At 43.1% G+C, this 17231-nt stretch overlaps 1 protein-coding gene across 1 annotated transcript in view; it reads right to left on the bottom strand.

Moving 5' to 3' along the window:
- THSD7B (thrombospondin type 1 domain containing 7B) overlaps nt 1-17231 on the bottom strand; it is a 535716-nt gene that overhangs the window by 31354 nt on the left and 487131 nt on the right. The window contains exons 18-19 of the mRNA XM_080399624.1: nt 2989-3122; nt 2105-2258 (exon numbers count right to left, since the gene is read on the bottom strand). Of these exons, the coding sequence (XP_080255750.1) occupies nt 2105-2258; nt 2989-3122 (288 nt within the window). The remainder of the gene's footprint in view (nt 1-2104; nt 2259-2988; nt 3123-17231) is intronic.

Here is a 17231-nt window from a genome sequence, read left to right as displayed (position 1 = left end):
CTCCTATATTTGGGTGTTTGTATATAGGGTCTCCACGCAAGGTCCAGACCCAAGCTCTCACCTGCAGCCAGTGGAGCTGTTCAACTGACCACACATAGCTCTTCCCTTACAGATAAAGCAGGATCCTCCGTAGGCTCCGTTGCCTTTGTAACAACACTGACCATGTCCACCAGCTCGTGGCCATTCTCAGTGACCCCCTTGCCTAGTGGCAACTCAGGAGACGGAGGGCCGCATTACTTACCCTGCTGCTGGCAACGCCTCACTCCTGGCCACCACGTTTCCCCCAGTCCCTGCCCCATCACACCAGTACCCCCACGTGCTGCAGATACACCCCTGGCATGGCACAGTCATTCTGCACTCACAGCAAGCCCAGCACTGGCCTCGAAGACGTTAAGCATGTGCAGCCTGGGAGGAAGTGTGCTGTGTGGTGGGTCCCCTTCTGAAACCAAACACAAATAGCCAGAGCAGCTATAAAAGGGAGACAGGGATGCTGTAAACTCGTCAAAGGGAAGGTTTTATCCATCCATAAAACTTGAGGCTGTTTATTGCCCCGTATCTGGACAGAACTATTTAAACACATGCTCCATCAGCACACAGTCATCTCAGTTTCGCAACAAAGCATTGCAGAACAGCTTGTGAAAACATATTGTTCAGTTAATTGCATTGGCATACATATGCCCTCACATTTATAAATTAACATCTACCATGGCACAAGGATGTACAAGGAGACACAGGGTCTGTGGCACTCGGCCCTGCGACTGCCAAGAGCTGCGTTGCCTGAATGAGTGTAGCCCACGGGCTCGGGCATCCCTTTCCTGCTTCTGTGGGCTACAGCAGCTTCACGGTTGCCAAAAAGGAGCCTTCATGCAAAAACTCAGGGTATCTTAAGAATACCAGGGTGCTCAAAGCTTCACACAGTCCTTTGTAACCAAGTGACTGCCACCTGAAAAACACCCAATGGCCTTGACAATCTCTGCATTAGTTTACGGCACGCTAAAATGAAGAAAATCTGTCTCTGGGAAAAAAAAAAAAGTCAATGGCAAAGAAACAGCCTAACCACAGTGGGACTTTGAAAGGTATCTAAGCATCTGTATCAGTTGCAAGAGTGTTATACTTCATCAAAGCTATGCTGCTCAGGAGGCGGCGAATGCAGGAAATGAAACACAAGATTTTATTTGACATGTTCTTACCGAGTATATTGATACGCTACACAAAATATTATGGAAGGAAATTACCTGTGTCAGCAGTAGTATAAATACCTGTCCAATAACCACTCAGACTTTTGATAATGGCCCTGTTAACACAGTGGCAATGAATATATGTTTGTCACTTAAATACATCAAGCAAGTCTATTAAAAAAACTCCTGAGATTAAACCTGGCACCTATTTCAACACCGATCAGAAAGAAACAATAAGTTTGAAATTCTGTGCTTTGAGGTCAGAGAGTTTTCATAAGACAGCATTTGCAGCTTCTTTCCACCTTGCACGCTTAGGAAAACACAGCACTTGGCAGTGGCTTGAATGCCTGCATAATTCACAAAGTTTCGAGTATTTTGTGACATGACAAATTGTTCAGGCATCTTGCTGCCATGCCCTTCTGTTGCTGTTGCCTCAAATCTTCCCTCAAGGTTTTGAGGAGGAGGGATGCCAGACAGAAATAGTGTCTGTTGGGAAGGGAGAGCTGCCATTCCCTCAGGCCTAAGACCTGTTCAGAGGAGTGTGACCACCATGGTTTACCAACAGGTTGTTACGGCAGTTGTGCATCGCTCACAGAGCTCTGCACTGCAAGTGCTTCGTAACACAGACAGCTCTTACTGCAGCTGGAACGCTCGTCCCTTCACCTGCTCTGCCTGGGGGGCCCCTCTCCCATAGACCAAGCAGAAGGATGTGTTGAATCAACTGTCACAGCAATAACTGTGTTTTACTAACTATAGCTGAGTCTCCGCAGAAATATAAGTATCTCCAGATTCAACCAAGCTGGCAGGATCCATCCCTCAGAAAATAATGAGCTTTCTTAGAAAATCGCTGTCATGAAACAGCTGAAGGACAGAGAAGACTGATGCATGAGGAACACTGCCACAGAGACAGAAGCAGGAGAGCCTACCTGCGGGCACTCGCTCCACTGTCCCCAGTCAGACACTGCACACTCACTGGGACAGTACAGGCTACACTTCTGCATTACATCTGGGATTTCAGCCTGGTTACACAGTGCATTGGGCACTGTCTCCCCTCCGTGGTCCTCAGCAGTACTCACACACCTACACAGAAAACAGACATTTTCATTAGAGGATCATCAGCATACTACCAAAGTGCTGGATAACAACATGCTTGACTCCATGTAGTACCCCGTACGTAAACCAATATAGCTATATGCAGCACGACTGGTCAAAAAGTATAATTAATCATATTAATGCCAATCAAAACCAGCTATACACACGACATGCTTTTGTTAGTCACAGATTTCAATAACCACTTTAAATAAACATTTCAAACTTCATACAGAGGGATTTTAACTTTGATCGGCTGACAGATGAACGAACAGAAAATGACAACCAGCAAGAACAAACCTTTGTGCTCCTGCTAGTAACATCCGAACATTTGGAAATAACTCAGCATTTTCCCCATGCCTGGGGACAAGTATTCCCTAATAACGAATGCCACTCCGGTGCCTGCAGTTCCATTACTTGGGGAAAATGTTAGCAAATCAAAATATGGAGGCTTTGCACCTCAGGGGGCTTTATGTATATATGGCATTTAGGTTGAAGAATTCTAATTTAAACATCATGCCTTCCTGAAAGATGTCTTGATGGTAACACAAGGCTGCATCTCTGAGATGCTTTTCCTGTAAACCATTGCACATAAACACGTTTCTTTTCATTTGAAAGACACTGGACTCAGCAATGTACTCGCTGTCAGATACTGCAGCTTTATGCAAGTATGTATCAGCTCTTTTTAATCTGGAGTACCTGTGCTTTTGTCTTCACGCACCTGACTTTCCTTGTTTGTATTCCTTCTCCACAGTGGAGGGAGTTTTGTTCACTGTTGATTTTGCACGGAGACCACGGTTCTACTACCCAAGCATACTGATTGCACTCGCTGTAGCATGGGACTGCGTCGTACACCTGCCAGGACAAAGAATCAAAACTGTTCATTTGAACTATCCAGGTTAGCATTTCTGCAGAAACGCCTCAGCCAAACCCAGGAAGGAGCACGCTGAAAAATATCCTGCCTTACGGTCCTTATGCTGAGGGTGTTGTAACAGCTTTAAGTTCATTTATTCATTGTTGACTTGCCACGGGATTTTTAAGTATATAATAAACAGTAGTATGCATGCAGCATCTTAGGAAACAGGATAAATAACAGCTATTTCCTGCAGCCAGAAGAGGAACTCCATTACAATTTCATTTGCTCTGACTGCTCTCGCTATAATCTATCACATGTCATTCACCAGGACCGTATACACCGAATCCTTTTGTATTTCAGGAGGTACAAACAAAATCAGCACTCATTTACCTTTGCTTCCAACATATTCTTGTAAGTCATTTAACCACAAAAGAATGAAATTCCATGCATCCTACAAATTTCATTTTTATACACAAAAAACGTAAACCCTTTTTTTCCCTGCAAGTAACTTATCTCTAACACATCTCCTAATCAAACACGACCGTGTATTCACCTGAACTATGGTATCTATGTAGAGAGAAAAATACAGCCAAAAGCTTGATAAACATTTTTAAAAGGTGCTGGATATTCAGGTTGTTAGAAGCAGCATACAGATACAGTACTTCAGCAGATTTTTAGGTTTAAACAAATGAATACCTCAAGAGTTCTATTACAGTAATGAATAAAAGCTAATTATTTTGAATCCAGTTTGTCTGCAGAAGCTGATTTGAAGATACAGTGTTCTCTGTCGCTTGGTATGAAGCACAATGCACTGCCCTAGAAAAATATGGTGCACCGAAAATTTCTTCTTCCACACACCATAATCTCCTTGGCTTTGCTGCTGGGGAACCATTCAGTTCTCACCACTAAAACAACTGTAAATCAATATCCTTCCTCCCAACTATCCCCCCCCAAAATATTCAGCCACAGGTTTAATAATTTACAGTTGCATTTTAAAATAGCAGATTATGACTATGCATGTTGTAGCCACAGCAATAAAGAAAACTTATTTGCAACATTTTGCAGGTGGGAGGATGAGATCAAGATACCAATCGAAACACAAAACTGGGGTCCCATCAGAAAATTACCTTCCTATCATATGAAAGGAAGATAACTTGCTGAAGAAAACCCCTCAGAAACAGAAAACGTCAGAAACTAATTTTAGCTGTGGGTTCGCCTGTAGTTTAGCAGGGAAGAAAGAGTAAGAGAAGCTGAAAAGTGCAAAATATGTGAAGGAGAAAGGAGAGGGAAGAGGGAAATGGCAGTCGGGACTGGTGGGGGCAAGGACAGTATGAACTAGTAAGAGCATCACTTGCATGCAGAGGGAGGGGAAGGCGAGGGGAACGAAGGGGGCAAAGGCACTAGTATGATTAGTACCAATTTTCCTACATATTATTAAGCACAAATCCTTTTTCACAGTTTGTGCACAAGTAACGTGAGAACATGTGAAATGTGTTAGGATTGCTATGTCAGGGGTGAAATCCGCAGAGGACATTTGGCACAACAGCCTTCTTGCACAAGCGAGCAGGGTCAGCCCGCAGCCTTTCGGGGGAGCGCGGGAGGTCTGTGACGTCTCCAGCTTCCCCTGGGCCTTCACAAAGGTCTCTGAAAGGTGACAATGCACCTCAAAAAAAAAAAAAAGAAAACAACCCCAAAAAACCCAATACAGGCTGACGATTTCTGTACGCCGAGGTGGCAGTATTTGGCCTGACCATATGATATATAGGTATCTATGTATCGTACAAAGTGCACAGAGAGGGTAAGTTTCCTAGACTGAGGAAGCGGCACCACAAGTGCCACTAATGACCTGTGCAGCCCAGGCTCTTTAACGTAACTGGTGTGCACAGGGGCACAGAAAGTACCCGCCGAGCAGGGCCCGTGCTCAGCACCAGCGCGCGGGGAGCCCACGGGCACGGGGGCAGCGGCAGCACACCGAGCCCCGCGCAAAGCCACCGTCCTGCCCAGCCAGCCTGTCACCTCGGGAGAGTTACAGACTCCTGCAGCCATTTCCCTGCACACACTGGGGAGAATAACAATCCCTCTTTAGGCACTGCAAAGCCTTCACGTTCCCCAAAGACAGCCAGGAGATGGATGCTGAGACGAGGAGTATTTATTAGCTCCCCTTCTCCATGGGGGGCCGGGAGGGAAGGAAAAACTACACTCTGCCTATGTTGTCTGACCAAATGTACTGCTGTCTGCAGGAGACGATTAAGAGAGAAATGTGTGCTTCAGGCGTGACCAGAGTTTCCCTTGTCGCAGAGGGGAGGCAAATCCAAGAGAGCAAAGCATCAGACTTTGCAAGAACCAGCTGCCGACAGGCTGGGAACCTGCAACCCAGGAGGAGAGGTCTCACTGGGCAATGTTAAGGGAGGTAAAACTTACTTATTAATAAGTTTATTAACAGTTGGGTGGTGCCTGTTCTTGCTCTTTAGGCTTTTGGATAGACGAGGCTGGGAGAGGCCAGGAGGTGACGGTGACGGTGCTGCCCGTGCCCCTCCACAAGCACAGCGGGGCAGCTGGGGCAGGCACAGCAGGCAGCAGCTTTAGGGATTTAAGATTCTCTTCCTTGCTCTAATTAATCTCTTCCTCAGGGTTAGAGGATAACCCTGCAAATCCCACAGGTCACGACATGAGCAGTGCCAGCCTTTCAGCACTGCAGCCTCTGCTCCTCACTTGGACGGGACCAAGAACTTGGCAATCTCAGCTGCTTGTCTCAGTGACCTCTCATCACTCTGCACCAAAATCTGCTAAACCTCAGGCCTCTCCAAACCAGCAAAGCCCACCTGTGGACAGCAGTGGAGATCTAACACCAGGAATTTTGCATTATGGTGACCAACCGCATTTTGGTGGTCAAAACTCCCTGCAGCATTTAGCTGGCGTGATTTCTGTGTAAGAAAACCAGCAGGGCTGGGGCAGGGATGGGATGCCACGTGACCTAAAAATCTACCTGAGGAATCATGCGAGGACCAAACAGAGATCCCATACACAGCGACACAAATACATGAAATGTGAAGTGATACTTCAAATGCGCTGTTTCAAGAGCAGGCAGGATCGCCATAATAATAAAGCCATTAATAGAGCACTTGTATTCTGCTAAACACATCAAGCCTGTACAATTACACGTGAAGCCCCATCAGCTCTCCTCCTCTGACAGACATCCCACCCTGTGCCAGAGGAGGGAGGGCACACAGCAACAGCTGTGTGGTCCCTGCGGTACATCAGCACCCCAGCAGCGTGTTGGTGACCCACTCAGTACTTCCAATTCAGTCAGGGTTGCCAGGTTACACTTGCCACCAAAAATCTGAAATACAATTGTTACAAATAACCTGTTCTCCTAAGTTATTGTGCTGACACCACTGCATATCCCGGCTGTGAACAATCTCTCTGCCCTGTGCCAGCACTGAGCAATGCCATCTCCACTAGTACCCTGAGACACTGGGAAGGTGTAAATAACTACCACGCATCACTGGGAGGGATAGATTTCTTCCAAGCAAGTTACAACATGCATCAGTAGAGTCTGTTACACTTTTAAATGGGAGTCTCAGAGATGCACGATTTCCATGGGTGAAACTCTGTGGGTATGCTTTCAGAAGCTGTGAATATCATTTGTGACTCTTATCTTTGCATTTAAAAACCATGGTGATGTGGCATGCGGTCGTTTCCTCCACAGGACAACATTTTCCTCCTGTTTCTCTTTCCTGGCTTGCCATCATTTGTTTTCAATCATTCCCAATTCCTCCTTCTTTTTTTTTTTTTTTTTTTTTTTTTTTTTTGTATTTGAAAAAAATCAATCCCACAACACAACAAACCTTAAAGCCTTTCATTCCTATCTTTTTCTAACTGCTGTGGTACTTAAGGAGGTCAAAGAGGTGATGTTCTTGATCTTGGTTTTTCAAAGGATTTTGGCTAAGCCTTGCTGTTCTTTGGGTCCCACCAACCAGGGGAACCTGGGATCACTTCTCACCGCCTGAGTCCATGGGAGCACCCTGTCCCAACCCTAAATGGAGCTGGGATGGGATGTGGTGCCCTTACTCCTCACCCAGCCCAGGGACCCAAAATGCCTAAGCCTGGAGGGGTTAGGGATATGCTCCCATAGATCCATGGCTGCAACACAGACTGCAGCCAAGCTTCAAATTAGACACAGCCCCAGCATTCTGGCTCCCATGACATTTGCCATCTGCTACCTCTGCTGTAGATACATAATTCTCTTGTCCAGCTACGCCACTTCTCTTCCCAAGCACAAAGACAACAGTTCCTTTGAAAATGATCTGCTTAATGCTCACCCTTGCCCAAACTTACCCAAACCCACTATGACAATGCATTCACAGAAGCCTTCAGACTGAGTCACCCAACACACCTATTGTACCTACCACAATCCATCTCCAGAAGGACAGAAACTACATGAAGGCCATGCAGTGGGCACAGGGGCCCATTTCTCTGCACTTCTCAGGGTGGGAGACAGATGCAGGCACCTGACCTGTGTGGAGCTGCAGAGCTCAGCACCCAGGGGACCACGCCTGGCTCCATCCCTTAGCGCCTCACCTCTAAACCTTTCAAGAAACAAACACAATCAAAACACTTCTAGCATTTTTGGAAATTAAATGTTTTCCTCGATTTTTATTGACAGTCATATGCTGGGGTTTGGGCTCAACGAACCAAGAGGTGAAATGATGCCTGACCGAAGTCAATGGGAGTTTTTCTGCCGACTTTCATAGGACACCTGTATCACTCTTTGTAGCCACAACTAACCTAGAATACATTAACATCTGAATCCTAAAATCAAGTTGATGGGCACAATTTTAAATAAATTAAAGAGACGAAAGACAAAAGCTACTTTTTAAGAGACAATCTGCTCTAGGCTTGCCTAATAAAAGAAGCCAGCTCCCATTCACTCCAATGCAAACCCTGGGTCCTTGCTAAAGTATCTTGATATCAACAGTTACTTGAACAAGACATACAAACATTAATCTACTTTAATAGATGATACTTGCATTTTAATGAAAAGTCCAAATATCTAACCATCAGAGAACTCTAGTGTGACTTATAATGTTCTGCAACTTATGTAAATGTAGGTCAGGAATAATACTGACCTTGCAAAGGACGTATAGAAACGAAGGCACGTGCTCAACTGATGTGATTCATTAAGAGAAATTCATACCTGCTTCAGGTGGCTTTTCTGATGAGCACCTACAAAGTAAACTAGAACAAGGTTCAATGCTTCTGAAAATCATAGTGACTCCATATTTCAGTGAACATCAAGATTTATTGTCCCTCAGGGTAAATATTGACTCCGGTTTTCCCTCAGTCGATATTTTAGCTTTCAAGACAGTAAATCTTGGTGTTCACCTCAACTAAAGTCAATATCTGCTTATTATATTAGAACAACCAAACTGATCACTGTAGCAGTTGCCTGAGACCCTGAGGACAACCTCTGTGCTATTCATTTCTAATAAAAATGGACTAAATTCATTGCTAACATAAGTTCATTTCACATCGCTGCCCTTATACCAAGGTTACATTAGACCTAATACACTGAAACAGCCTGAACCGAAGAAATAAAAACCTATTTTTAAACTATGGAGACCACCATGAATAACACTAAAGCTAGAAAAGATCTCATATAGGAAAGAGAGTTGATTTTCTCTGGTTTGCTGAGACTGGCCAGCGATTTCCTCACTTTTAACACTTTCTGCATACCCACTTCGATGTTCCCTCTATATCCAGGCTGCAAGAACAGGCAGTAGTGGGATGTCACCCTGCAGAAGTGGCCCTCTCCTCCTCCAACGGCTTATGGCCACCACTTCCTGCAGTCTGGACCACAGCCAGCACTTCTCTTGCAACCAGCCTGATGCAAATGGATCTGGAGCACGACAGGAAATACAGCTCCAAAAACGTCCATCCATTGCAATCACCTGCAAATCTGACTTCTATGTTGACTCCATCCAGTTTATCCAAATCTCTTTTTCAGTTGAATGGTGCCCATACATTAACCAAATAATTTCTATAACGCTCTAATACTGCCCTTGCATCCCATTTAATCCAAAACAGATAATTCCTAATAACGAGTTGCTTTCATTTAATTCTTTAAAACTGAATTCAAAATGGAGTGCTTACTTTGTTAATTACTTAAGTGCATGTTTGATTTGGTAGATCTAAGCGTGCATTTAAAAGCTTTACCAAATTAACTGTATATTCGAAGGAAAAGTACTTGCACATTAACAAACACTACATCACAGAAAAGACCTCATTACATTTTCAACATTAAATAGTTCTCTTTAAAATAAAATTGATTTTATTTCATGCTAGTTTATGTATTGATCACAACTGTCAGAAATACGCTAACCGCTCACCAGTATTAAAACTGGTTGAGCAATTAATTTTCAAGCAATTTGGATTTTGCAAAGTGGCTGTTTCACTGATGAAAACTTGTCTTTAGGTATTTGGATGCTGCAAATAGCCACCAAAATTAAAAAAATATCGCTCAAGAATGACTTATAGCACAAAAGTTTTAATAGATTGGTTTGCGGTAAGTCTTCTGAAATTATTGGAATTCCTTGATTTCTTGTGCCTCTAGCAGATACCAGCACAAATATTCGTGAAGCAAATTCAGCACTTTTAGTTTTCATTTACACCCAAATCAAGGGAGTTAGTGTTTTTTACCTCCTTTTGTGGTACAGAGAAAAGAAAATCAATTAGAGCTCCGCTAAGGTTATGAAAAGCCTTCATTGGCATTGAACCAAGTTTATAGAAAACTTAGACCTGCCTAAAACTTTATAGCTGGCAAAAGGATGGGATCAATTTTATTCCAAGTGCAAAATATGAATTAAGAGTCAGGGCAATAATTACTATGGCATAGACAGAAAGACGTACCAATTCCCAGTCTCTGCCCTGCAGGCAGGATGGAAGCCCCTACAGAAACAGACCTTTCACCATTACTCTGAGGGACTAGCCATGGTGACAGCCCTCAAAGATATTGCCGAAAAATGATTCTCACTGAGTAGGAAGGGTAAAAACATTTAATCGGTCCTCTGAAGTTCCCCAGCTCTTGATTATCTATTTATAGCCTGACCCTCAAAACTGTTCAACTTTAATCCTAATTTACACATGAGAAAATGGAGGATGAAGAATTGACTGATTTATTAGAGGGCTGGTGAGGAAGCCCCCAGGGACTGGGGGACTGAGTCTGGAAATGCCCTATTTCTTGCACTAACTGGATGACATCTCAGCTTAAAATCAGATACTGGAAAGTTCAGATAAAGACATTTCAGGATGAAGCCATCAGAAAAAGCAGCACTGTAAAATTCTGGCTGTAAAATCAGGAAAAGAGGGGAAACTGGGAAAGCAGCAGAATATCCTTGCTATAAAGACATCCGGATGCTCTACTTTCCCACACCACAGCCTTCAGATGCTTTTACTGTACCCAGTCTTTTGCTCGACTTTACAAAATGCTCCTAGTAAATCCCTTCTTTTCTTCTAATGGATGATTAAATATGCAAAGACAGACATCACTGTATTTCAAATTCTAAAGTGCAATAAGTGGAAAATGCCTTGTTTAAAAAGTTAATTGAAGTGAGCTCTGTAGACCCCCAGTCATTACAGCTCACACTGACAGAACTAATGTGTTGCTCAGCAAGGTTTATTAATTTATATTTAGTAGTGGTAAGTGGTGCAGGCATTACAAACACCAAGTCGTAATGTGGTAAAGCACAAGCACTCCTTCCTGGAGATTCAAATAAGAAGTTGGCATCATTCAACGTGAGAAAACGAGGGAGAACGTGCAGCTCCTGGCCCCAAACATGCCTCCCTGGTTTTACTCAAGGTTTTACTGTCACTACAGCCTTTGAGGAGCAGGACACAGCACAGAGTATAACCTTGCAGATACAACACACATACTGGGAATTTATTTCTACCTGAAACACTCAGGCAAGACAATTTAGTCTCAGAGTTACACAAAATGTGGAGATGTTAAAGAGTGAACGGGGGACATGCAAATACAATCACAAATGGCCAGTTCCTGTGGCTCTGCTGTTTTATTTTTCACTTATGTTTCTTCACTATCAAGAAAATATCGAATCTAGATGAGATATTAACAAATGCCATTTTAGTATGTTGTCAAATATGGGGATCTAAAACAAGGCAGAAACTTTTTAGTGAGAGTTTTGGTGCATTTTTGCTAATTCCAGAAGCTGTAGGTGCTGCCTCCCTGCCACAAAGCCAGGCAAGCATAGCAAATTTAAGGAGATATAAATAAATCAATGTCCCTTCTTTTTGAAAGAGCACTCTGCTGCAGCTGAAGGATAGTTTCAGGGGTAACAAACAAATGTGGCACCTCTCTGGATGAATCTGTTACACAACAATAATGTTGGATCCAGTTTTAAAGAGAGGAAGGGAAAAAAAGTTCATTGATGAAGAACAACATTGAAGCCCCTTTTTACTAAATGAGAACAATAAGGTAAGATGAAGACACATTGCAACACCAACCTGAGCCTTTGTAGATGTCCGTGTTAGCAGGGCATGACAAGCAGAAAGGAAAGAAAATTATATATTCATTAGTTTAGCTGCTGTATGATAATAATGCGAAGAAAAAAAAGAGCAGAAAATCTGCTTAAAATAAAATTGCCTTAATGTAAGATTGTATTCAATTCTTCAATTTTCCCATCTTTCAAAAAAAAAAAAAAAAAAAAATCCCTCAAGCAGAAATTAGGCATTTATTTGTGAGTGAATGAAAAGCATGACTATGCTGAAGAATAAAGCAAAGTTCACTCAGCGTCATCCAGCAATCCTCTGAATTCCATAAGCGTGCCTCATGATCAAAGCCTTAGGATAATAAAAAATTTGTCCAAATCTATGAAGCTTAAACTGAAACCTGGTAAGAAACCCCACAAACAAGGAATATCGATCACGACAGATACGAAAGACTTTCAGACATTTACATCTTAATTGGGTGGCACTGCCTTCAGCGAAGCCTGCGGATGACATGCAGAAGGCATGCCAGACGGCACACAGCCAGCTGGCCTTTGTCAGGTGGGACTCCAGCTCTGTGAACACCATCAATAATGCAAAGTAGATTTCATCACGGAAAATATAATTAAATTATAAAAATTCAATACCATGGGCATACAGCGCATGCACATCCTACGGAGACGGAGGGCTCTGCAGGGAGGGCTCACGCTGAGATCGCCAGGGCTCCACCGGCAGCGTCGGAGCTGCACTATTTAAGCCCGTATCAAATCACCCTGCAGCCCCCAGGCAGCCTCACTATACAGCACGGACAACATAAACATCAGCTTTCGCTAACCCAGCCTGGGCAGCCTGGTGCCCCCACTCCTCTCACCTGACTGGGAGGCCAACCAAAGACCACACGGCTGCGCCCCAGGAGCCACCCCAGCCTGGGGGACACGGGGTGCCTGGGTGAGCCTGCGACCACCACGGCCCCCCCGCGCTCCCAACCCATCGCTGCCTTGCAGTAGGTCAGAAGCTTGCCCCGGCGGGATATGAGCAAGCGATTACTAGATCCAGAAGCCAAGTTGTCTGTCACATGAAATGAAATAAATGCCAGCACTAAACACAAACAGTCCCAAAGAAGCACTTTCTTTGTAGGCATCTGTACAAAAGGCAATTTAAAGAGAAGACCATCAGAGCTTACTACTAAGTTTAAAATGATGCCTGGGAGACAAAGTTTCAGCCCAAGTCTTTCTTTAAGAGATTTTAAATCATTTCCGGGTCTAAAAACTTCAAATTGATATTCTATCAGGTTTTTTTTGTGTCTTAAGCAAGAGTGAATTAGCATGGCAAAGTAGTCACACGTTTGTCCTTACATACTACGATCTTGGACTGACAATTTTTCCACATGAAATTTAAAACTGGTTAGCTGACAAGAACAATTTGATTGATAGCAGTATCAATGAGAAATAGAAGAGACTGGGAAGTGTCAGGCAGTTGAAAGGTATATTTTCTGGAACACACTTCCATGAGACTACACCAAAGGCTGGAAGCAGAGCAAACTGCAAGCTGCTCCTGGGGCTTCCCATAGTCACAGCAAGACCAGTCCAGTTTCAGGTTCCTGCAAAAGCAGGAATAAAAATGCAAACAAGCTCACAACCTGATTGTTTTGTTAGGGTGTGACTGTCACTCTCCCCCAGGTCTGCTCAGCAGTGGGTCTGATTCCTCCTCAGCGGCATCCAGAGAGAAACGGATGCTTGCGGGGAAAGCAGGACAGACGCAGATGGATGAGTGATAGATCCCATAGCTTCACAGCTCAGAAAGATCACCCACAGCCTGATTAGGAGCTGGTGCTGGAAATTTTTTCTTAGAAGAGCAAGTTACTGAGAAGCCAGGATATTTGACAGCCTGTTGCATCGCATATTTGTGGTAGCTGTCTTACTGCCAAGACAAGCAGATGTTAGTACCGCGCTTAGACGTGGCATTAACTTGAGCAATTTTCTCTGTATAATTACAGGTAACGCAGACCTCCTAGCAGTGCTGCTGAGAGGCCAGCCTTGTGACAAGGCATCTGAATTCACAGATTTGAAGGCAGCTACAATCACACTGCTGCACGCTTAGAAATCCTGCAATTGTTATAATTTGACAGTTTTTATTGATATTTCTTATAGGCAGATCCAGACAGAAAAGATTTAGGCACAGAAGAGCTGAGTTTTCTTTCCCAAATGCATACATTCAAGAAAAGTGATGTGCTGCAGAGAGAAACCATGCTTCCACCTGTGAGTGCTCCCTATCAACAACATCCATATTTAATAAACTAAAGGCTCCTTTGAGCCAAAAGTTAAATTCTACCCAATCTATTTCAAACATCAGACTGCACATACACTATCCCCTGAGCCAAAAGGTAAGAGGGAAGTGCTTGCGAGCCACTACCTCGAGGGGTAGCTGGTGTGCCTGTAGTTCTGGGTATCTTTCTTCTGCATTTCCTACTTTTCTTTCGGAGAAGGGAACACATATTTTCAAAACCTACACTTCTATCATTGGCCTGTATTTTGAGGTTAAATGCTTTACATGGACGTACATGAATCAATGGAAAAAGGCTTTTACTGACTTCTACTGACTTCCACTGTTTGGGTCATGCTGTAGCAAGCAAGGAACATCTGAACATTTATAGATACATCACTAAAATATATTTTTTGAAAAAAAGTATGGATCATGGTGAATTTTTGCTGCACTACCCATTTATTTAAAATGTACAGCAATAAACTATATATATTGCTGGTTAATGAGAAGCTATATAAAAAACAAATCAATTTTTTTTTAATAAATCTGACCAGGAACAACTGCATAACTCCACATACACACATACCCATGCTCTGCAACCATCAGCATCTAGCACAGAGTTATGTTTTCTTTGTAGTTTGTTTTTAAGGAGTTTATGAGCGTCTGACTATTGGAACCCTACCAGAAAACAGAACTCCTTATTTGCTCTTGTACCCGTTGTCATGTACCCCGAAACATGACCAGTGCTCCAAGTCCTGCTCTGTACCACTACAGCATTCAGGAAGGGTATGTCAGGGCATGAGTGATTCAGCAGTTCTCACACCTCTGCCTTTCCCTAGAGCATCATCTTCACACATCCATGATTCTGGAAATAATGGAGTGAAAAAGGCTGTATCCCAAAACAGAAGTAAAAGGAGAAAGTCAAAAGTAAATGCATAAAGACTGCGCAATACAGCTGTGCTTTGCAGTGTGTCGTACACACAAACCACTCTAGCCAAAACTTTTAGAGAATTAAATAATGCAACAGAGCAAATAGCATGTGGTATAAATTAGAGGACATGGTAATTTAAAGATCATGCAAACACTCTAAAAGCAAGTAATCACTCAGACCACAGCAGATTAGAAAGACAGGAAAATTAAAAGGCAGAGACAAGAATCTGAAGTTGAATGGCAGATCTCAAGGGACTGAAAAGTCAAAGAACCAGAAAAGGAAAATACTGTTACCCATTGCAGGAAGCACACAGAGAAAGCCCAACACTAAAAATAGTCAATTTACAGTAGAGGGAACAGTAGAAAATTAAAGATCACCAACGAGGTGAAAGGAAAAAAAGGTGAGAGAAACTTTTTGTGATGGGCACTGGCTCAGAAAGTTTGGCCAACAAGGAGGGCAAACTTGAAGACACTTGAAATAACTTCTGGGTCAATGGGGATATTTAGGAATGATGGAGACAAGACTGTCTGGCATCCTTCAGAAGATGCAACGTGAGAGAGCTGGAGGAGGAAAGAGGGGAAAACACTCTGAACTGCATAGCAGTCAGATAATCTTCTGTTCTTGGAAAAATATTTTCCTACAGACATTATCTATAAGCAGCAGAAAATAACAGGGAGATGAGTAGCAGGCAGCATGGGTTTGTCAAGAACACACTGTGTGAAATCATTCTGATGTTCTTCGGTAACAGGATAACAGATGCTGTGGATAGGGATGAAATGGCAGGTATTATGTTGATTTTAATAAGCCTTTCACACTACCTCTCAGGCTAAGGAAATATGGTCTGGATGAATCTAATACTTAGCAAGTACAATGTTGGAAAATGGTACTCTTGAATAGTTAATAAGGTAAAACGGGCAAGAAACCTTATGCATGGCTCTGCAGAGCTTTATGTTCTGTATCCAGTCATATTCCTTGTTTTTATTAATTTGGGGGTGATGGATTAAAGATGATTCTTACCGACTCTGAATGCTGCCAAGGTGAGAGGGACAGTGAGGCAACTGAAGGACAGTTCAACGGGCTTTATGAATTGGAGAAATGGACTGAGAAAATAGGTTGAAAGAGAAGTTGAGGACTACAGCGATGACAGATCAACCAGACAACATTGTGAACACAGCACGAGAGACAGCTGGCCTCTTAGGGGTAACACGGCCCTGGCTCCACAAATGGTACAGAAACAAAGAGAATCTAGGTCAGTAATATTATAAAAAGAGAAGACAAATGTAGCTTGTAAAAAAAATAAAAAATACCACTTCAGCTATGGCATGGCTTCAGCTCAGGAAGCATGTCCAGATCTGTGCGCCCAACTTTGAGAAATCTGAAGGATTTGAACCAGCTGAGAGCCTACGGATGACAGTAAGATTAGTAAGGCCAGAATCAAATTGGCAAGGCGAGCGGTGGCATTTCCACAGCTGCTTTACAGGTAAATATTTAAAACAGCAGTATAATTAGTGGCAATCTATACAATGGCAGGTCTGTCAATGAAGCATGGTATCACTGTCAGATAAAATAGCAATACTGAGTCATAAAAAGAAATAACTCTGCTGTATCATACCAGATGCGGAGCAGCAGAAAGACACCTGAGAGAGCTCTAAAGAGATCTTCCAGCAGCTTGAAACCATCTATCTGCAGCATCACTGAGCTCCATGCTGCCTAATTCAGTGCTGCGTTGAATAAATCACAGACTGCCAGACTGTATTTTGGAAACCAGGGACTCTCTTAAACCTCATACAGGAACAGGACAGTGGAACTACCATTATATAAAATATTAACAGCACTGTTATAACACCGCCTACATTTCTAGCTCCTCATTGTAAAAGTAACATTGATAATGACAGAGTGGTTAAAGGAAAAAATATTTAAGGTCTGAAAAACTTGCCTAAAAGTAACAAAATAAAGAAACCTACCTCCTTGGTTCAGCTGAGAGGCAGAGAGGAGGAGGCTTGATCTTTTCTGGCAATATATAGACAGGATTTCTCTTAGAAGAGCTCTTTTTAAGCTAGCAGGTATAGATACATGTTCCCAAGGCTGAGCACTGTGGTTAGACGAATTCATATTCAAGTTATGAAGAAGAGGGAACTTTTTGAGAATGAAGGAAATTAATTACTGGATCAGCTTATTCAGGGTAAATCCTCCTTCAGCTGAAGTGTGTGCCAAGGTGGGGTGCCTTTCTACAAACCTGCTCCATCTCCACAGGTAGGCAGGGATTTCACTGCAGTCATGTAGCTTATGCTGTACAAGAGGTCAAAGCAGACGACCATCATCACCATGGTCTACAATCTGGTCTTAGGATCTCTGAACGAGGAACTCCACAGAAGACTTCTAAATCACGTACTAATAATTTATTAACTCATAC

This window comes from Falco punctatus (assembly GCF_963210335.1).
Source record: "Falco punctatus genome assembly, chromosome: 8".
NCBI lineage: Eukaryota > Metazoa > Chordata > Aves > Falconiformes > Falconidae > Falco > Falco punctatus.
The sequence above is the reverse complement of the archived record's forward strand: the minus strand, read 5'-3'. Positions and strand labels throughout refer to the sequence as shown.